Genomic DNA, 23,108 nt, shown 5'->3' on the forward strand with positions numbered 1-23,108 from the left:
ATATATACCTCAATGATCCCGCTGATACACGGCTCACACATATAAACCTCAATGATCCCGCTGATACACGGCACACACATATATACCTCAATGATCCCGCTGATACACGGCACACACATATAAACCTCAATGATCCCGCTGAAACACGGCTCACACATACAGTATAAAGCACAAATATATATGAGTGACACATGGCATTTACATATAAAACACAATGATCCCCCTGATACACGGCATGGCTTCTGCTTCATCTTGATTAGAAATGAAGCAAACTGACTTTAGTTGTACGTGTCACATGAAGGCTACATTGTGTCTGATTAATGGTAAAAAGCTGCAAATCCTGCATTTCCCCTGACAGTATCAATACTATTGCAAGATGCAGAGCCTGGGGGCCCAGGAGGAAGAGACCTAGTGTTGAATAATTGAGGAGCTAAAGGATTCTTGTCAGCCTGGGATTTCTGGGATGCCAGACACAATGAGGAGCTGGTGGCTGGAGGGTTAGACAAGGAATAAGGCAGCGAGACGATTCTCCCAGAATATGACAAGTGAGAGATGCGACAGGTACATGTGATTAAACTCATCAGCACTGTCTCTGCCTCGGATCAATCGTCTGTCATATATACACTGAGCAGAAGAGCTGACACGAGCGACAGACAGAGGAAACGATCACAGTGGGAAGCGGAGTTGCCAGACTGACAGTCAATCCCTCTAATGATACAGTTTGTTTATAATGCGCTTCATGAGCAGGGATGCCACGATCAGGTGCAACCAGAATGCTGTATACAGGGACCCAGGACCATTTCACAAGCACTTCTGCTGCACAGCCCCATCCAAACCAGCATGTAGATACTCAGCAGTGTTATATAAAGCAGCTGCCAGTGTCTGACAGACACACACTCAGGATGAAGGGCAGGAGGGAGGGAGTTTTTTTTGTTAAAATAAATTCAAGTGTTACTGTACATACTGTAAGTGATAAAACTCTCAGCACCTAAAGGTCTTGCATAGAGGTATGGGTCCTGATTTCCAGAATGCTCGGAACCTGGGGTTTTCTGGATAACAGATCCTCCTGTAATTTGGATCTTCATGCCTTACGCCTACTAGAAAATCATGTAAACATTAAATAAACCCAATAGGCTGGTTTTGCTTCCAATAAGGATTAATTATATCTTAGTTGGGATCAAGTACAAGCGACTGTTTTATTATTACACAGAAAAAGGAAATCAGTTTTAAACATTTGAATTATTTGGATAAAATGGAGTGGCCTTTCTGTAATTCAGAGCTTTCTGGATAACAGGATTCCTAATAATGGATCCCATACCTGTATAAAGCAATAATTGTGAGCGCTGGTCTGAGCATTTACTGGATATGGACTTGGGCTTAAGAGAATCACATACTATCAGGCCCAGAGACTTAGAGAATCAGATACTATCAGGCCCAGAGACTTAGAGAATCACATACTATCAGGCCCAGAACGGGAATCGAAATAGTCCCTGGCATTTCCAGTACACAGAGGCCCAAACAGCCCCCCTCCAGCCCAATAAATAGTGACTGTCTCTGGCACCTTACAGTAGCCCCTCTGGCATTTGCCTCAACCCACAATATTAATACAATATTAATACAGAATTGCTCACGGTGCTTTTATAGGCACTTGTGTAAGGTATTGTAGGACTTACACTGCTGATATCACATAATAAGCGCCCCCTGGTGTTCAGCAGAAACTCAAAAGTGATAATCGATCAGGTAGCCGCATATAGTTTATAATAATAGTAGATGAAGAACTGCTAATAACTTGAACAACTCTGAGCAACCGTACTTTACCATGCATGTCCCCTTCAAGCTTGTCCTGCTTTGTGCACTATACCCCCATATGTAGTAAAAGGCACAATGTTTGCCCAGGAGCAGTAACCCATGGCAACCATGGAACCATGTTTGCTTTTAAAAGCCATAAATGCTACCTGCTGATTGGTTGCTATGGGTGATTACAGAATAATATGTAAGCATCTTCCAATGCTTTTTAATGATCCTATCTTAAAAGAGATTTGGTCCACTAATCCCTTAAAATTGATATCTAGGAAGTCACCTACACTGGTATCTGGTCCTTCTCTCTCAGGCAATTGGCTAAGTACATGTGGGAAATACCCCTGTAAAGGTGGCCATACACGGGCCGATAAAAGATCCAGACAGGCCAGGTCGACAGCTTATTGGCCCATGTATGGGGCCCTCCGACGTTATCTGCCCGAAAGGCTGCCAGATGTCAATCAGACAGGACGAAAAATCCGTTAGATCGTGGCCGCATCTTTTTGTTGAAGTGGTTCTGCGATCCGATTACCCTTCGTTATGATCCAATCATTGGGCCCTAGGGCCCACGATTGGATCAGCCCGATATCACCCACCTCAAGGTGATAGAGAGATCCGCTCGCTTGGCGACATCACTAAACGAGCGGATCCTTCAGTGTATGGCCACCTTAAAGGGATACTGTCATGGGAGAATTTTTTTTTCCAAAATGAATCAGTTAATAGTGCTGCTCCAGCAGAATTCTGCACTGAAATCCATTTCTCAAAAGAGCAAACAGATTTTTTTATATTCAATTGTGAAATCTGACATGGGGCTAGACATATTGTCAATTTCCCAGTTGCCCCAAGTCATGTGACTTGTGCTCTGATAAACTTCAATCACTCTTTACTGCTGTACTGCAAGTTGGAGTGATATCACCCCCTCCCTTTCCCCCCAGCAGCCAAACAACAGAACAATGGGAAGGTAACCAGATAGCAGCTCCCTAACACAAGATAACAGCTGCTGGTAGATCTAAGAACAACACTCAATAGTAAAAGCCAAGTCCCACTGAGACACATTCAGTTACATTGAGAAGGAAAAACAGCAGCCTGCCAGAAAGCATTTCTCTCCTAAAGTGCAGGCACAAGTCACATGACTTGGGGCAGCTGGGAAATTGACAATATGACTAGCCCCATGTCAGATTTCAAAATTGAATATAAAAAAATCTGTTTGCTCTTTTGAGAAATGGATTTCAGTGCAGAATTTTGCTGGAGCAGCACTATTAACTGATGTGTTTTGAAAAAAACATGTTTTCAGATGACAGGGTCCCTTTAAGACATGCAAAGTGATTACAGTCTGTTCTGAATTTAAATCTAATGTTACTGTTACTGGCCAAATATTCAAACCGACATGTACTGTAATAGTTGTAGCAACCGTATGGTTTATTTGCTTGAGTGCAAGTCCTGTACCAGACGTACAATCCGTCCCCTCAAGGAGAGAGTCAGGGAGCATTTAAATGTTATACAGAAAGGTGATATTAGATCTCCTATTGATAAACACTTCAGTTTGTGCAGCAAACATGGTATTTTGGATCTAGGAGTTAAAGTGATCGAAAAGGTACATACCCCTTTAAGAGGGGGGATATGGTACGTTCAATTCTAGATTCTGGATGTATAATCCGCAATGCCTAAACACTAGATTTGATATTTCTTATTTTGTTTAAACAGGTATTTTTGTTTATATTTATGATCCTTTATTTATATTGATTCACCTATATCTTTATGGTTTTTAATTTTTCTTCACACTTTTTTGATTGTGTAATGCTAATGCTATATTTGGAAATCCCACTATTTGATTTATAATGTAATATCAGATGCCCACCAATACACATAATTATATATACATTGTAACTACAGTTCCTTTATGGCATTTCAACATTGACAAATATTTTAAAGTTGCCCGGTGTGGTGAGGAACTCTATGATTAGACGTAATTAGAACCATTTATTACATAACCCAGTACAAGCCTCCTTCCCATTGCACAGACACCTTCCTCAAACTGACACTTACCTTGAGAGCCTCTTTCTCCTTCTCTATGCGCTGGTGGTCCAGATGTACCTTCACTAGTGCCGACTCTTTGGAACTGATCTCCTCCTTCAGTTGATCCACCTGGTGGTTCATGATTTTGAGTTTCCGTTTCATTTCTGTGATTTCATCCTGTCAGAACAGCAAAAGTGTCAGATTCCCGGAGCAGAAGGGGCAGGAAGGCCACAGGGGCAATGTCACTGCTTTATCACATGGCTTTAGACTGTAGAGCTTTAGTTATCACATGGGCCAGAATTTCAGTTGGGTTTGGCTGCCCATTTTCTCGGTGAAAGGCTGATGTCTAGTGACACCCAAGTGTGATATCCTCATTGTCAGAGTGTAGGTGGCAGTTGGACAGGGTTCATGTTTATTACCGAATCTTTCAGACAACCAGTGTACCTGGGCCTCAATGAGGTTCTTGCTGTACAGATTCCTGTCGGACCTCACGGCCTCATAGAGATTCTGCTGTTGCTTCAGCTTTGTCTCTGCCTCAGCGATTTTCTTCTTGTAATCAAATATCTGCATCTCCCGAACCTTTATATCCTCCATGTGCTGCAGAACCTGGGGACAGAGACATGGGATGGGACTGATGAGTAGAGGGGTCAACCAATACTACCGAGTGCTCCCTGCAGAATCACTGCTCACTGTCAGATATTGGTGAAGAATAAAGCATGCTGGGAGTTGGAGTCCAAACAGAACATCTGGGAGCCTGCCAGCTGCTCATTAATACCCCAGGGAAAGCAAATTCTGCATTGTATCTGGGCTCCAAGCAAGTCACTTACCTTCATCAATGAAAGAGATACCCCCTGCTACCCAATGGGCAGTAGACACTTACCTTCTGCGTGAGGTCGCTGGCCTCGTTTATATAGCGGTCCCGTTCTTTCTCCAGCTGGTAGATAATTTTCCTCTGTTTCTGAGCCTCCTCCTTGTAGCTCTGGATCTCTTCCTCCAGGTTCTTCTTGGACTGTTCATGAAGTTTCACCAGACTCTGCTGCTTCTCGGTGGCATTGGCCGACCGCAGGAGGTTCTAGAATAGAGAAGTTGCTTCGACACATGAGAAAACTGAGAGGTGGATCACTAATTCCACCTTCCCCAACCTCAGGGAAAACTCCTTAGACTTATTCAGAAGCATAACAATGATAAGGGCAGGGGACCTGAAGGCTACTGGGGGGGGGCTCACTCTCAGTTTCAATAAGCAAGTTTAATCTTATCATATTCTACAAAGAGCGGGGAGTGAGGCAGCTCTAAAAAAAATGTATTGTTCTTGTTACAACAAAATATTTTGTTTGAAAGGATAAAAAACAACCACGTGCACCTTAGCCTTTGCATACTGGGAGTTTTATAAATGCAACGACAGAGCTGCAGCATGTGCAACACATTGACACCATCTCGCCCTACTGTCTCCAAATCGACTGACTATCTCTATCCTTGCCCTACTATCTCGATCGTGTTTTACAGTCTCCACATTGGCCTTTGGTCTTCATCTTGCCCTATGTTCTATCTTGCTCTCCTTCTTGCCCTATTGCCTCCATCTTGTCTTACTGTCTCCATCTTGCCCTACTGTCTCCATCTTGTCCTACTGTCTCCATCTTGCTCTACTGTCTCCATCTTGTCCTACTGTCTCCATCTTGCCCTACTGTCTCCATCTTGTCCTGCTGTCTCCATGTTACCCTACTCTCTCCATCTTGTCCTACTGTCTCCATCTTGCCCTACTGTCTCCATCTTGTCCTACTGTCTCCATCTTGTCCTACTGTCTCCATCTTGTCCTACTGTCTCCATCTTGTCCTACTGTCTCTGTCTTGTCCTACTGTCTCCATCTCGTCCTACTGTCCCCATATTACTATGCCTTGCTGCTTTCATCTTGCTCTACAATTTCTGTTTGGCCTAATGTCTCCTGCATGTCCTATTGTCTCCATCTTACTCCTGTCCTATTTCCACCATCCTGTCCTACTGTCTGCAACTTTGATTTTTCCTTTAAATCTCTTATCTGATCATTCCTCCACCTCCCCCTCAGGCTTCAAGTTTCCAAGACAACCAGGTAGAATAAAGAGCCTACCTTATTCAGCATGTCCCTCTCTCGCACCAGCTCCTCTACAGCTTTCTTATCCAGCTCAGCTTGTTTCTTCACAGACTCCAGCTCTAAAGCAATAAAGGGATATTACAGAAAAGGCAGATGGAGTTCATTGCCAAGGCTGGAGCTTCTTTGTGAGAGTAACAGCAGCCACTTTATAGACATCATATCACTGAGCTGGACGTGTGGAGTGTAAAGGAGTCTCAGTGGCAGAGAAATGATAAGCTTTTGCTTATACAATTCATTTGAACAACTATAGGCAAATCTGACATTGCATAAGCCTGACGTACACTTTCTGATGTACAAATCTACAAATAAGACCTTCCAGCTCCTCTGACCTTTCGGGTCCCATCCCATATATATATATATTATGTCATACAAGGGCCACTTGCGGGGCGGTGCAGAGTACACTGATAACTAATTATGGCTTATTTACATAGACCTATGACACACAGGGTGATTTTGGGGCATAGTGTCTGCCACATGTTTTACAATCTAAAAACACAGCATCAAACTGTCATGTAAGTTGGTGTGAATCTTTATGTTCAACTGCAACAACGTGACTTAGCCCTGATATTACAGTTTCTTTTTGGGGTTTCACATTCTTCAGAATCTTGTGGAGGCCTTTAACGATAGGGTTCAGCTGGATTCCATGTGTGTTTTGTTGCAGCCTCGGCTATGACCTATGTATGAGACTGGCCCAATATACTGATATGTCTAACGGTAGTTGCCTGTATTCAATCCTTTACCTCTCTCAAATCCAGTGATTTGGTTTTTCAAGGTCTCTCTTTGCTGCTCCACCTCAGTCTTCTGCTCCTCCATTTGACGGTATTTTCTCTGTATTGTCTCTCTGGCTTTGGAAACCTTGGAAATCTCTTGGCGCATTTGGTTCACCTCTTCCTCCTTGGCCTGTGTACAGAGTATAAATGTATAAGAAAATCTATTTGGGGGCTTAGACAGCCCTAGGGGTCACAATGTGTTACAAATCTAGTTCACACACATGTCCACAAAAGCTTCTGATTGACAGATTATTGGCCACTGTGAGGGGGTCTTGAGAAGGTCGTTCCTTGCCCAATGGGTCTCCGTGGGCCGGCAGTATTCCAGCAGAGGCATTCCTAGTACTGCTAGCACAAAAGACTATGGTGAAACCAATGGTTTATTAGGCATGATAACAACAGAATACAGATTGGACCATTTAAGTCCTGCTCTTCTGTGCTGGGTATCTGGGCTGGGGCTTTACAATACTATGAGACCCAGTAACTTTGGTACCTTTAGCTCTAGCTGCTTCTGCTGGTTCTCCTGGGCCAGTTGATCACTGATGACACTTTGCTGCTCGTTCTCTTGCTGGAGTTTATTGTTCCTCATCTGAAACTGCTCCAGTTCCTTAGAAACTCTTTCATTTAATATCTGGAATAAAACCATGGAAATATCATTAGGCAAAAGTGTCCCTGGGCTGCACCTTCCTCGCCAAGTAACTTCCGCAACAAATGGGTCTTTCTAGAACAGAAATCTAAATCCTTTTAGACTGGGGCCTGTATTTGTGAGAGATAAAAGGCGGTTCTGCTGTGAGATCCAATGGGAAGTACACACACACTCTGACAGCTGGCCCGTCAATATTTAATGCACATCCAGTGAAGCAGAGACTTGATGCAGTGCATGATGGGAGGGTTAATACCTTGTTCTCTTTGAGCTGCTGTTCCAGTCTCTGAAGTTCCTCCTTGTTCTTTGTCAGGTTCTGCTGCATGGCCTTGATTTCCAGCTGCTTTGCCTCAGACTCGCTCTGCAGGACTCTCAGGTCCTTCTCCAGCCTCTCCTTCTTGCGGGACTCTCTGGAGGCTTCATTTTGCCGCATCTGAATTTCTTGCTGAAGCTGCAATGAATAGAAAGAGGCAGCCGCTCAGCTCAGTGGCCATCAAGGAGCCCGTGTGTCAGGAATGAAGGAAGCAAAGTGTCCGGGGGACATGGCCTGAAATGAGGGCAAACTAATGGCACAGCTAAGGTTGGCGCCTCAACAGGGACTAGACAGGGACAGACACTGCTTTCTATAGCAATACATATACAAATAAACTATAGAAAATGTGTAATGAATGTATATTACAACGTTGCTTAGAATTTCTTTTCTTTTATTAGGCCAAAAATGTATTTTTGGGTTGACATTCCCTTTAAGCAGAAATTGCCATTGCCCAGGTGATTAGGCAGTGAGGCTGGATGGGGCACAAAGCTTTGAGGCTTCAGAATTCAGGGGCTTATAAATAGTTATAAATAGGACGGCACCAGTTTGCCAATGATCAGCAATGTGCTCAGAAATAGTCCTGCTTCTATACCAGCTTATATTAGTGATGCATGATTGCGTCCAAATTCCTCAGGTCAGGCAGATTTGGGATGCAATATGGGTGTGGTTTCATGATTCAGACAGGTATCAGGTCTAGACACCATTATTGCTGGACCAGCACCTGTACCTGCCCTTGCTCCTTACCCTGTGGCCCTTTGTAATGACACCGGAGAGTCTGGGTCAGTGATAGAGATGATAGATTTGGGCTCAGGTCAGTGAGAATTATAACGGGTCTGGTTATGGTCACATGTGGGTAAAACATTATTCTGATCCGTATATCAGTAGCTTATGCTTGTAGGACCTCTGTCATCTCTATTGTGATACTGCAGCCTCTGCCATCCCCCTGTAAGTCATATTAGGGTTCCCTGTGACTCCCCTGCTCTCAGGAAGGTCCCACAAACCTGAATGATTCCCTGTTCTGCCTCCTCCTTTGATTTCTCTGCCTCTTGCTGCAGCTCCGTCGCCTTTACCAAGTTCTCCCGCAGTTTCACCACCTCAGCCAGAAGCTCGTCCCGCTCTTTGCTCAGCTCCTCTTTAGCCTCCAGTAGATCATTGACACTGAAACAGATCCGGAGAAACCCTGTGACATTCCCTGTGACATTCCCAGCCAAGTCTACTGAGCATTTAATTAACTCTAACGAGTGGGGACCTTATTACGTCCTTCATCCATCAGTATTTGTCTCATGTATTCTCCTTTATTGTACAGTTCTGCAGAATAGGGTGGTGTTAATAAGTAACAACTAATACAAGTTCATCTGTTCACTTGGGGCTACTACTGGCAGAACTGCTCAATACTCATTCATATTGTACAGAAAGGTCCATTAGTCTTCAATCTGATAACTACCACTCATAAAGCAGCTATTGCAACTCTGTGCACCCCTGTTCTGGCACCCCCTCAGTTAGCATCTATAGTGCAACATCCACAAAGCCAAACTGAATAGATGGAGGGTTTGTTCAGAGAACTGATGAGTATACAGGTTATACAGGTAGTATTATACTAATGTGTAATGCTGATAGAAAACTGCCCAAACCTGGCCGTGCTGCTCGTCGTTGATTATGACTTGGAATAGAAATGAATGGAAAGTCCATGAGACCGAGACTGATGGTAACGGAGGATTTTGACCCAAAATATGAGCCTGGCTGGGGTCAGGTGTTCTTTTTACCAACAGAAAAAAATGCCCCATAAGCCTAAACCCCAGAACCTCATAATACGTTTTAATAATGAACTATATTTACCTCTTCTCACGTCTTGCAGGTATTCCTGCCCCTAATTATTCTGCCCCTGAGCAATAAGCAGAGTTACCCTATTTACCTGTGTTCTTGCCCCGCTGACATTCCTGCCCCCTGCTCCACCTGTTTGGACAGACTTTTGACTTCGTCTTTCAGGGAGTTAATGGTTTCCTTGGCGCGCTGTTCTTTCTCGTAGGCCGAGTCCACCATCTTCCAAGCCTTTTCAATCTCCTAATAAAGCAAAAGCCCGGATATATGATATCGTGACATCACAGGCAGCCAGTAATGAAGGCAGAACAAGCAAATCTATCGCAACCAAATCTCACTGTTGGAAAGAAACAATGCAAATGCATTTATTTATTTATTGCAATATAAATATAAAGCAAAGGCTAAACATGATACTAATCCCACATTATGGATGGGGGCAGGGCTTGCTCATATACTCACCTGTATTCCTTACTTATCTCTGCTTGTACTGAGGGGACATGGGGGTGCCATCTTAATGCTAAATGCCATGTACCACAAGACTCTTCTCACTAATATTAGAGCACAGAGTTGCCAGTTTTTATCTTGGGACTTTTATTTGCCCTTTAATTGATTTCCATGCACTGGATTATGACAGTATATGCTAAGCAGGTGCTGGCCCTTGTGCAGCTTCACAGTCAATTAAGTAAAATTTGTGTCTGAAAGTTACTTACCCACTTAGATTGTAAGCTTTTTGGGACAGGAATCTCCTTATGTGATGTAATTGTATGCATAGTATTTTTTTAAATTAGTGCACTGCTATACCGCTTCTGTATTAATGTTTTGTACAGAGACGTCGCTAAACCATATGCAAGCACTATAAATAAATATATATATATATATGGACCAAGAATCCTATATAATAAGTAATTGCAGGTAAAGTTGCTGTACCGTGTTAGCCAGTAAAAATGTTACAGGGCAACCCTTTTGAAATAAAAAATAACAAAAGTGGTATAAAGGTGATCCCTTTATTGGCTAACTAATATCATCATAAAACAAGCTTTCAGAACATTTTAACTTCACTGTAATCAGCATAAAAAAGGAACTAAAATGTTCTGAAAGTTTGCTATGATGATATTAGTTGGCCAATAAAGGGATCACCTTTATACCACTTTTGTTTTTTTTTTATTTCAAAAGGGTTGCCCTGTAACATATAATAAGTAGTGAGAGATGTTCCGTCACTGGCCACTAGAGGGAGCCCTAAACACACCTGTATGCAGTTTAGCACCTGGTTGGAAAGGAGTTTGTAATTTGGGTTGATTTTACCTTTTTCAGGGAGACGATGGTGCTCTGATCCTCCTGGGAGAGTTTTAGGGCCGTGGCCACTTTGGTGGCATTTGCCACAATCTCTGCGTTCAACTCCCTGCATTTCGCCATCAAACGTTTCTCATTTTCATAAGATTTCCTCAGTGCACTGTGCAGTTTCTCATACTCCCCCTGGAATTTCTCCAGGCTTTTGTCTCCCGTCAGCTCCTGCAGAACCTCTTGGAAGTCTCGCTCCAGGGCCTCAAAAGCCTTTTCATCGGAGCCACTCTGCTCTGACTTCTCCTGGGGGTGAGAACAATTGGGCTCTGTTATGATCTACATACAATCTACATACAATCTACATACAATAACATGTAATCGACATACAATATACATGTACTCCACATACAAAATACATACAATATGCATACAATATGCATACAATATACATGTAATCTACAGCCAATCTACATATAATATATATGATTTACACACAATATACATACAATATACATGTAATCTACATACAATTTACATACAATCTACATATAATATATAATTTACACACAATCTACACACAATCTACACACAATCTACATTCAATCTACATACAACCTACATTCAATCAACATGCAATATACATGTAACCTACATACAATCTATATATAATCTACATATAATATATAATTTACACACAATCTACATTCAATCTACATACAACATACTTTCAATCTACATGCAATATACATGCAATCTACATACAATCTACATTCAATCTACATACAACTTACATACAATCTACATGCAATATACACAGTATTTCAGTTCCTGGTACCTGCACTGGGAGGAATTGGGAATACGAGTGTTACCTGTAGAAATATCCCTCTTTACATCATACTAATAGTTAACTTAAAGGCGAACAACCCCTTTAAATGTAAAAACTGGTGCACTTGGTTGTCACATGACTGGAAGTGCTCAGTCGAAACCTAATGTTTCAGCCAATCAAAATCCTTCAGTAAAACCAATAGCCAATGAACCTGCCCATGTGTTGTTTGAGTTTGGGGGGATCTGTAGACCCTGGGGAAACCCCACTGTAACCAGGGGTGCAGCAGAAAAGAAGATGGGGGTTCTGGGGCCTATTTAGGGGTACAGATCTTTCCTGCTAAAGAGCTGCGGGGGCCACAGGCTGGGACAGAACCCCGGAATAAAGAATCTGATATGCAAAGATTCCCAAGGCTTTGTCCCTCGGTACCAACCCGGCTCTGACCCAGGACTTGTACTGCATGTCAGACTTCTCTGGGTGCAATCAGTATGGCAGCGCCAGTGTGTGGGAAGTGTATATATATATATTGTACATACTATTCCCAGATACACAGACAGCTACATAAATCCCACGACACTCCCCGCAACTCAGCTTCACCCAGTAGCCAGTCTGGCCTGAGGGCCCCAGATCAGCAGAAATGTCTGTACATATAATATACCGACCAGCAATTTTACTAACTCCCCATTTCCCCTCTCTGATCACAATATGGTCACATTTCAACTCTCACTAACTCCCTCCTCACCCCCTGCTATTCCCCAAACACGTACTTACCGTGACTTGCAAACTGTAGTCTCATCTATCTTCTTCCTTTCACTCTCTTCACTCTACTATCTCAGCCATCTCATGTCCTAATGTGGCTACTACTATAGTCCTCTCACCAGTGCCCTAAATGAGCTGCTCCTATAAAAACTAAACGTTCTCGACCCAAACCCCTTCAACCGTGACATACTGCTCATACACAAGCTCCAAAGACATTCACGTGCACTTGAGCGTCGCTGGTGCAAATCCCGCTCAGAATGAGACTTTTGGAGCTACAAATCTGCCCTGCGCTCCTTTAACACCAGCCTCTTCCAAGCCAAACAAACTTACTTTACTTCACTCATTAACTCCCTTTCTAAAAAACCAGCACAACTTGTCTCCACCTTTAACCCTCTCCTTTCCCCTTCTCCACCCCCTCCATGCACATCTGTCTCTGCTCAAGATATTGCTGAGCACTTCAAAAACAAAATTGTCACTATCAGAAGGGACATTACACTACTCAACCCCCTAGACTTCCACCCCCCTCCCTTCACACTCCCCAGTCTCTCCTGTGCTCCTTCACCCCTGTCACTGATGAGGAAGTCTCAAAGCTTCTGGCCTCTTCTCACCTTACCACCTGCCGCTTGATCCAATTCCCTCAAAACTTCTCCGCAATACCAATCCTTGTCTAATCAAAGCCTTAACTCACCTATTTAATCTTTCCCTCTCAACTGGACTGTTTCCTTCTCAACTAAAACATGCTCTTGTCACCCCCATTCTGAAAAAACCCTCTCTTGATCCTCCAATCTTGACAACCTCCGGCCTATCTCTCTCTCTGCTACCTTTCATCTCTAAACTACTTGAGCGCCTAGTCTACAACCGACTTACCTCATTCCTCTCTGACAATAACCTGCTGGACCCCCTACAATCTGGTTTTAAGCCACAACACTCCACGGAAACTGCCCTGACTCGACTAACTAATGACCTTCTAACCGCTAAAGCCAACAATCATTTCTCACTACTAATACTGCTTGATCTCTCAGCCGCATTTGACACTGTAGATCACCCTCTCCTCCTCCAGTCCCTCCAGTCGCTTGGCCTTCGTGACACAGCCCTGTCCTGGTTCTCTTCTTACATCACCAATCGTTCCTTCAGTGTCTCCTACAATGGAGTATCATCTTCTCCCCTACCTCTTTCTGTTGGAGTTCCTCAAGGCTCTGTCCTGGGACCATTACTATTCTCCCTCTATACTTCCTCCCTCGGCAAATTAATAAATTCGTACGGTTTCCACTACCACCTCTATGCTGACGATACTCAGATCTATCTCTCATCTCCTGATCTCAACCCAGAACTCCTAACTCGCGTCTCCTCCTGTCTGTCCGCTATCTCTACCTGGATGTCGCAACACTACCTTAAATGAAACCTCTCTAAAACTGAAATGGTTCTCTTTCCTCCAACTAACACCAGTAACATCCCGGAAGTATCCATCATAGTTAACAATTCCACCATCACCCCCTCTCCCCAGGCCCGGTGCCTTGGGGTTATCCTAGATTCTGCCCTGTCATTCACTCCTCATATCCAGTCACTTATTAAATCATGTCACTTCCACCTAAGGAACATCTCCAAAATACCATCATTTATCACCCAAGATGCTGCCAAAATTCTTATTCACTCTCTCATCATATCACATCTAGACTACTGTAACTCTCTTTTAATTGGCCTCCCCCTCCAGAGACTGTCAGCTCTCCAGTCCATAATGAACACTGCTGCGAGGCTCATACACCTCAGCAACCGCTCCTCCTCTGCCTCGCCATTCTGTCAATCCCTGCACTGGCTTCCGTTACCTTTCAGAATCAAATTCAAATTAATGACCCTGACATTCAAAGCACTTCATAACTCTGCCCCACCCTACATCTCTGAACTCATCTCTATATACTCACCCACTCGCTTACTACGCTCCTCTACTGACCTGCTACTCAACTCTTCTCTCATTACCTCCTCACATGCTCACATTCAAGACTTTGCAAGGGCTGCACCCCTCCTCTGGAACTCTCTCCCACGGTCTGTCCCACTTTCTCCCAACCTTTCTGCTTTCAAGAAATCTCTGAAAACGCACTTCTTTCGAGAAGCCTCCCCTCACTCTGCTTAACTACCAAACGCAACACCACATACAGTACCACATTTCTCACCCACTTAATTCCATCTTACCCACTCCCACACCTTGTGTATTACTCCCTTCCCTTTAGAGTGTAAGCTCTTTCTGCATAGGGCCTTCCTCACCTTTTGTACCGGTATTGATTGTATTTAACTCCATATGTTCTATGTATAGAATTCATGTGATTTCGTTGAATAATCACATTTACTTTACAGAGCTACGCAATATGTTGGCGCTATATAAATACATGTTAATGATAATAACAATAAAATATATATTTATATACTTATATTTATATTTATATACTGTCTTAATTGCTAGCAGATACCCCAATGTAATCAATGGAGGATCCAAATAAGCATAAAGACAATAAGCCCCTGTATCCCTCAAGCTACTGATGAACTGCAACTCCCTGCAACCCTTCCAGATAGAACAGGGGGTTACGGTGAGATCTAACATATAATGTGAGGTGTAATAACTCTCTATAAACCATTTCATCAGCAGCGATCAGACATTTCCATGTCCACCCCAGGACCACCCAACCCAGCTGCACCCACCCCAGCAGCACCCACCCCAGCAGCACCCACCCCAGCAGTAGGTATTGGTAAACAGGCCAAAAAGGTCACTATATGAGATATATGGAAAAGACAATATATATATAATGGATACACTCTGCTTATATACACTCAGGCCCAGTATAGGGGATGGCACTAGTAGGACTGACATTACTGACAAGAGATTCTCTTGAATCCACATTGAGTCTGAGATAAGAACCAAACACTGATCTGTCTGTCACTTTACTCTTCACTCTGTTCTTTCCTCTATTTCTCCTCATTTCACTCTCTACTTCCTCAATATTCTTTCCACTTCCTCCAACTCACAAACCAACATTTCACTCTCTTTTCTGTCAACTCTCTCTCTGTCCATAAATAGCAGATCCATTCCCATTAACCCTTTATGATAACAGGACACATCCCATTAACCCTTTATGATAAGAAGAGGACACCTCCCATTAACCCTTTATGATAAGAAGAGGACACCTCCCATTAACCCTTTATGATAACAAGAGGACACATCCCATTAACCCTTTATGATAACAGGACACATCCCATTAACCCTTTATTATAACAGGACACATCCCATTAACCCTTTATGATAAGAAGAGGACACCTCCCATTAACCCTTTATGATAACAAGAGGACACCTCCCATTAACCCTTTATGATAAGAAGAGGACACCTCCCATTAACCCTTTATGATAACAAGAGGACACATCCCATTAACCCTTTATGATAACAAGAGGACAACTCCCATTAACCCTTTATGATAACAGGACACATCCCATTAACCCTTTATTATAACAGGACACATCCCATTAACCCTTTATGATAAGAAGAGGACACCTCCCATTAACCCTTTATGATAACAAGAGGACACCTCCCATTAACCCTTTATGATAAGAAGAGGACACCTCCCATTAACCCTTTATGATAACAAGAGGACACATCCCATTAACCCTTTATGATAACAAGAGGACAACTCCCATTAACCCTTTATGATAAGAAGAGGACAACTCCCATTAACCCTTTATGATAAGAAGAGGACACATCCCATTAACCCTTTATGATAACAAGAGGACACATCCCATTAACCCTTTATGATAAGAAGAGAACAACTCCCATTAACCCTTTATGATAAGAAGAGGGCACATCCCATTAACCCTTTATGATAAGAAGAGGACACATCCCATTAACCCTTTATGATAAGAAGAGGACACATCCCATTAACCCTTTATGATAAGAAGAGGACACACACTGGGACAGTATGAGGAGCACATGACGTAGGTAGGAGACAACACGGCAGAGAGACAATTATAGGAGACACAACAGGACAGTATTAAAGACACACGGTCTCACAATCACACAATATCGGCCGGTTTTACCCCCCAGCTCTCACCTCAGACATGGCTGTCCCGTGCCTCCACTTATGCGTCCTGCCGTATCCTAGCAACCGGCTCTGTGACTACGCATGCGCAGAGTTACCGTGGGGGGGGGGTGATCGCTAACTTGTTATTGTTTGTGTGCGCGGCGGCCATATTTGATCCTGGCAAAGGGAATGTGACGTTTACTGCCTGGGACTGAGAGAAGTTCAGATTCGCTCCTTGTTTAAACTCTCTCTGTCTATTGGTAGAGACTCGTCATTACTTTCCTTATTATCAACTCTGTAACGTCTCTCACCCCTACTCACCCCCCTACTTACTTCTACTCACCCCCCTACTTACTCACCTAAACTCACTCCTAATCACCTCTACTAACTCCTGTTACACACAGTACTCACCTCTCTACTTATTTGTATTCACTTCTACTCACATCTACATAATTCTACTCACCTCTACTTGCCTCAAGTGAAGTCCACTTACCTCTACTCACCTCTACCAACATCTGCCTCTACTGAGCTCTACTCACCTCTCTACTCACCTCTAATTCTACTCACCTCTCTACTCACCTCTAACTAATTCTACTCTCCTCTCTACTCTCAAACTAAAACATAAAGCAGCAGTTGAAGCACACACACAATAATAATAATAATAATAATGTGCTATACACAATACAATGAGTCTGTACACGTTACAAGATCGCTGGGTGACAGTTACAGGTGAAGTGTCCGCTAGTGGGAGTCGCCAGTCAGTGATGGACAGAAATAACTGTGAGGAAATATTTCTATTCTTGTTCCCCAGGGCCCCAAACTCAGGAAGAGCCAATGACGAGCAGGAAGGGAGGGGAATGAGCAGAAGGTGAGAGTAAAATGTCAGAACTTTGCCACGGCCTGATGTTGGGCACTGGGTTATCTCTGGCGCCTGGGAATGTGAGTAATTCCCCCCTACAACTGTATAACTGCCCCTCCAACTGTATAACTGCCCCTCCAACTGTATAACTGCCCCTCCAACTGTATAACTGCCCCTCCAACTGTATAACTGCCCCTCCAACTGTATAACTGCCCCCTCCAACTGTATAACTGCCCCCTCCAACTGTATAACTGCCCCTCCAACTGTATAACTGCCCCCTCCAACTGTATAACTGCCCCCTCCAACTGTATAACTGCCCCTCCAACTGTATAACTGCCCCCTCCAACTGTATAACTGCCCCTCCAACTGTATAACTGCCCCCTCCAACTATATAACTGCCCCCTCCAACTGTATAACTGCCCCCTCCAACTGTATAACTGCCCCCCTCCAACTATATAACTGCCCCTCCAAACTGTATAACTGCCCCCTCCAACTGTATAACTGCCCCTCCAACTGTATAACTGCCCCTCCAACTGTATAACTGCCCCTCCAACTGTATAACTGCCCCCTCCAACTGTATAACTGCCCTCCAACTGTATAACTGCCCCTCCAACTGTAGAACTGCCCCCTCCAACTGTATAACTGCCCCCTCCAACTGTATAACTGCCCCCTCCAACTGTATAACTGCCCCCTCCAACTATATAACTGCCCCTCCAACTGTATAACTGCCCCCCTCCAACTGTAGAACTGCCCCCTCCAACTGTATAACTGCCCCCTCCAACTGTATAACTGCCCCCTCCAACTATATAACTGCCCCTCCAACTGTATAACTGCCCCTCCAACTGTATAACTGCCCCCTCCAACTGTATAACTGCCCCCTCCAACTGTATAACTGCCCCCTCCAACTATATAACTGCCCCTCCAACTGTAATAACTGCCCCCTCCAACTGTATAACTGCCCCTCCAACTGTATAAACTGCCCCCTCCAACTATATAACTGCCCCTCCAACTGTATAACTGCCCCTCCAACTGTATAACTGCCCCCTCCAACTGTATAACTGCCCCCTCCAACTGTATAACTGCCCCCTCCAACTGTATAACTGCCCCTCCAACTGTATAACTGCCCCCTCCAACTGTATAACTGCCCCCTCCAACTGTATAACTGCCCCCTCCAACTATATAACTGCCCCTCCAACTGTATAACTGCCCCCTCCAACTGTAGAACTGCCCCCTCCAACTGTATAACTGCCCCCTCCAACTGTATAACTGCCCCCTCCAACTATATAACTGCCCCCTCCAACTGTATAAACTGCCCCCTCCAACTGTATAACTGCCCCCTCCAACTGTATAACTGCCCCTCCAACTGTATAACTGCCCCCTCCAACTGTATAACTGCCCCGCCTGCCCCTCCAACTATATAACTGGCCCCTCCAACTGTATAACTGCCCCCTCCAACTGTATAACTGCCCCCTCCAAACTGTATAACTGCCCCCTCCAACTATATAACTGCCCCTCCAACTGTATAACTGCCCCCTCCAACTGTATAACTGCCCCCTCCAACTGTATAACTGCCCCTCCAACTGTATAACTGCCCCCTCCAACTGTATAACTGCCCCCTCCAACTATATAACTGCCCCTCCAACTGTATAAACTGCCCCCTCCAACTGTATAACTGCCCCCTCCAACTGTATAACTGCCCCTCCAACTATATAACTGCCCCTCCAACTGTATAACTGCCCCCTCCAACTGTATAACTGCCCCTCCAACTGTATAACTGCCCCCTCCAACTATATAACTGCCCCTCCAACTGTATAACTGCCCCTCCAACTGTATAACTGCCCCTCCAACTGTATAACTGCCCCTCCAACTGTATAACTGCCCCCTCCAACTGTATAACTGCCCTCCAACTGTATAACTGCCCCCTCCAACTGTATAACTGCCCCCTCCAACTGTATAACTGCCCCCTCCAACTATATAACTGCCCCTCCAACTGTATAACTGCCCCCTCCAACTGTAGAACTGCCCCCTCCAACTGTATAACTGCCCCCTCCAACTGTATAACTGCCCCCTCCAACTATATAACTGCCCCTCCAACTGTATAACTGCCCCCTCCAACTGTATAACTGCCCCCTCCAACTGTATAACTGCCCCCTCCAACTATATAACTGCCCCTCCAACTGTATAACTGCCCCTCCAACTGTATAACTGCCCCTCCAACTGTATAACTGCCCCCTCCAACTGTATAACTGCCCCTCCAACTGTATAACTGCCCCCTCCAACTGTATAACTGCCCCTCCAACTGTATAACTGCCCCTCCAACTGTATAACTGCCCCTCCAACTGTATAACTGCCCCTCCAACTGTACAACTGCCCCTCCAACTGTATAACTGCCCCTCCAACTGTATAACTGCCCCCTCCAACTGTAGAACTGCCCCCTCCAACTATATAACTGCCCCCTCCAACTGTATAAACTGCCCCTCCAACTGTACAACTGCCCCTCCAACTGTATAACTGCCCCTCCAACTGTATAACTGCCCCCTCCAACTATATAACTGCCCCCTCCAACTGTATAACTGCCCCCTCCAACTGTAGAACTGCCCCCAGCTGCAGGGATAAATGCTCTGGTTATACTTCACTGCATTAGTATTGACTTTTATCTACATATTTATACTCATAGACTCACGTCGGTGCTTGAGATGTAGCCTGTGCTCCTGCTCTACTACAACCCCTGTAATCCTCCACATTACACTTTAAGTGTTGCTGGGAGTTGTAGCAGAACAAGACTTAGTGGATTTAAATATATATGAATATTAAATATATATTTAAATATAAATGAATGTTGCTTTCAATAGACAATATGGTACCAAGGCAGAAACCATGGCAAGTGATTATCCAGCCAAATATGGGACGGCTGGTTGGGCAACCCGCAAACAGTCAGCCCTGTAGTAATGGGACATTTCTTTGTGCTGAATGAACTATATTGGTCTGGACTGGTTTGAAAAGCTCATCTTCTTTCTTTCCCTCCTATAGGATCTCTTTTTACTTTTTCTGTTCTCTCTTTATTGATTTTAAATGTAAATAAAGAGAGAATAGCAGTAAACGTGTTGATTTCATGGGGCGTGAGAAAGGAGGGTCCCTGGGGCCCCTGTGTAAGTCATGGAATGCCGCTTATCTCGATGCCAGGAATGTCGCTTCCCTTATACAGGAATATCAGGGAGCTGCCGACAACTTCCACTTATAAACTCTCTTTCCATGATAAAAATCTATTTCTGGAGGTTTCTGTCTCCCCATGAATGTTACTTTCCTGACTCAACTGTCACCTATAAAAATACTGGTCTGTTTGTTAAGAAGCAACTAAAGAGCTTACACTCTTCTCTAATACTCATTACCCAGAAGCACAAGGCTGCTATTATATATATATATATATATATATATATATATATATATATATATATATATATATATATATATATATATATATATATATATATATATTACCAGCCATAAAGCAGGGCAACTCTGCTGCTTCCAATGGGGATCAGATAGGATCTGTGCAGCCACTGGGACAGAATGTTCTGTTATACAGATAGCTAGAATCTCAGCTGCCATAAAGCAGGACAGGACTGCTGCTTACAATGGGGATCAGATAGGATCTGTGCAGCCACTGGGACAGAATGTTCTGTTATACAGATAGCTAGAATCTCAGCTGCCATAAAGCAGGACAGGACTGCTGCTTACAATGGGGATCAGATAGGATCTGTGCAGCCACTGGGACAGAATGTTCTGTTATACAGATAGCTAGAATCTTAGCTGCCATAAAGCAGGACAGGACTTGTTGGATTATAACTCCCTTAGCAGGAGTAGGGAGTAACATACAAACTGAGTTAGTGTGATGTAGAGAGTGATATTCTGAGACAATTTGGTTTTTGAGTTATTTATCTTTTTATTCAGCAGCTCTCCGGTTTTCAATTTCAGTAATCTGGTTGCTAAGTTCCAAATTCCCCTAGCAACCATGCATTGATTTGAATGAGAGACAGGAATATGAATAGGAGAGGCCTGAATAGAAAGATGAGGAATAAAAAGTAGCAATAACAATACATTTGTAGCCTTACAGAGCATTTGTTTTTTATAGATGGGGTCAGTGACCCCCATTTGAAAGTTGGAAAAAGTCAGAAGAAGGCAAATAGTTCAAAAACTATAAAAAATGAGAGACAATTAAAAGTTGCTTAGAATTGGCCATTCTATAACATACAAAAGTTAACTTAAAGGGGAACCACCCATTTAATATAAGTGGGGGACCAGGTTGTTTCAGTCTGTGGATAAAGAGAAATAAAGTGTGATGCTGCAGTTGCCATGGAGACCTGCCATGTTATCAGGACAGACAGAACCAGGACTTGCTCACATCTCAAACACCATTAGGTGATGGGACCATTGCTCTTGAGAAGTAAAGTCTAGGGGATGAGTAAACAAATGCCACATCCACATGCAGAGAGTGTCGGGCCCCTTCCCACATATGTGGCCCCCAGACAGGGGCCCAGGTACCATCGCTCTGCCTTTAATACGAATGTCCTATAGAGAAGTCCTCGTGGCACTGCCCTTCATTTCTGAGCCACAGACTGTGAATAATGACTTTGTACTGAGTGTTTATGACTCTAGAGAACAATACTAATTACAGTAATTGCTGTATTTATACTAATTATTACATTTCCCAGAGAAAACCCCATGATAATGAAATTGCTCAGTTTTTGCACTGGGCTCACTCTCTTGGGCACAAGCAGGTGCCCATCTCTCTGTGCCCCAAAATATTTCCCTAAACAACATGTAGGGCCCCAGACCAGCGCAGGGTGTGTAACAAACGGGGCACATTAAACTCAAATCATTTCACTATAGAACTGACCCTCTAGTGAACAGTAGTGAGTAGAGTTATAAAGGGGGCGGTGCAGTATTAAATCTGTGCCCCCCTCCCAGTATACACATATATAAATAGTTCTATACAGGGGCAGAACAAACATGAGTGGGGGTACAACAGCAAAGAGGGACCCACTGGGGAAGGGGATAATGTATTTTTATATTTTAGATTAATAACTTCTTTATAGATGCATATTATTATCTGTAATATACTATCAGTGTATTAATTCAGTGATTTATATTGGTCACCCACATCAGTCCTTGTCCCACTTGAGCTTGCAATCTAATACAGTACTTCTTTCTTGAGACAAACAGAGATAGACAGATAAATAGATAGATGATGATTGATAGATAGATAGATAGATAGATAGATAGATAGATAGATAGATAGAGGTCGATATATAGATGACAGATAGAGATAGATAGATGACAGATGGATAGATAGATGGCGATATGTATAGATGACAGAGATAGATGACATATAGATAAATAGCGATATATATAGATGACAGATGTTGATAGATAGATGATATATAGATAGATAGATAGATAGACAGATAGATAGATAGATAGATAGATAGATAGATAGATAGATAGATAGATAGATAGATAGATAGATAGATAGATAGATAGATAGACAGGTCGATATATAGATGACAGATAGAGATAGATGACATATAGATAGACAGATAGATAGCGATATATATATAGATGACAGATGTTGATAGATAGACAGATGATAGATAGATAGATAGATAGATAGATAGATAGATAGATAGATAGATAGACAGATGATAGATAGATAGATAGATAGATAGATAGATAGATAGATAATAGATAGATAGATAGATATATAGATGACAGATAGAGATAGATGACATATAGATAGACAGACAGATCGAGGGCATATTTATTTAGGCAGCTGTAATTGGCTGGTGCA

At 43.4% G+C, this 23,108-nt stretch overlaps 1 protein-coding gene across 1 annotated transcript in view; it reads right to left on the bottom strand.

Moving 5' to 3' along the window:
- LOC108695691 (cilia- and flagella-associated protein 58) overlaps nucleotides 1-16,525 on the bottom strand; it is a 30,017-nt gene extending 13,492 nt beyond the window's left edge. The window contains exons 1-11 of the mRNA XM_041570088.1: nucleotides 16,432-16,525; nucleotides 10,782-11,063; nucleotides 9,574-9,722; nucleotides 8,663-8,819; nucleotides 7,605-7,799; nucleotides 7,199-7,336; nucleotides 6,679-6,838; nucleotides 5,915-5,997; nucleotides 4,694-4,885; nucleotides 4,258-4,419; nucleotides 3,844-3,990 (exon numbers count right to left, since the gene is read on the bottom strand). Coding sequence (XP_041426022.1) covers nucleotides 3,844-3,990; nucleotides 4,258-4,419; nucleotides 4,694-4,885; nucleotides 5,915-5,997; nucleotides 6,679-6,838; nucleotides 7,199-7,336; nucleotides 7,605-7,799; nucleotides 8,663-8,819; nucleotides 9,574-9,722; nucleotides 10,782-11,063; nucleotides 16,432-16,440 — 1,674 coding nt within the window. The 5' untranslated portion in view covers nucleotides 16,441-16,525. The remainder of the gene's footprint in view (nucleotides 1-3,843; nucleotides 3,991-4,257; nucleotides 4,420-4,693; nucleotides 4,886-5,914; nucleotides 5,998-6,678; nucleotides 6,839-7,198; nucleotides 7,337-7,604; nucleotides 7,800-8,662; nucleotides 8,820-9,573; nucleotides 9,723-10,781; nucleotides 11,064-16,431) is intronic.
- Between the last annotated feature and the right edge of the window lie 6,583 nt (nucleotides 16,526-23,108).

Source organism: Xenopus laevis, chromosome 7L (assembly GCF_017654675.1).
Source record: "Xenopus laevis strain J_2021 chromosome 7L, Xenopus_laevis_v10.1, whole genome shotgun sequence".
Classification (NCBI taxonomy): domain Eukaryota; kingdom Metazoa; phylum Chordata; class Amphibia; order Anura; family Pipidae; genus Xenopus; species Xenopus laevis.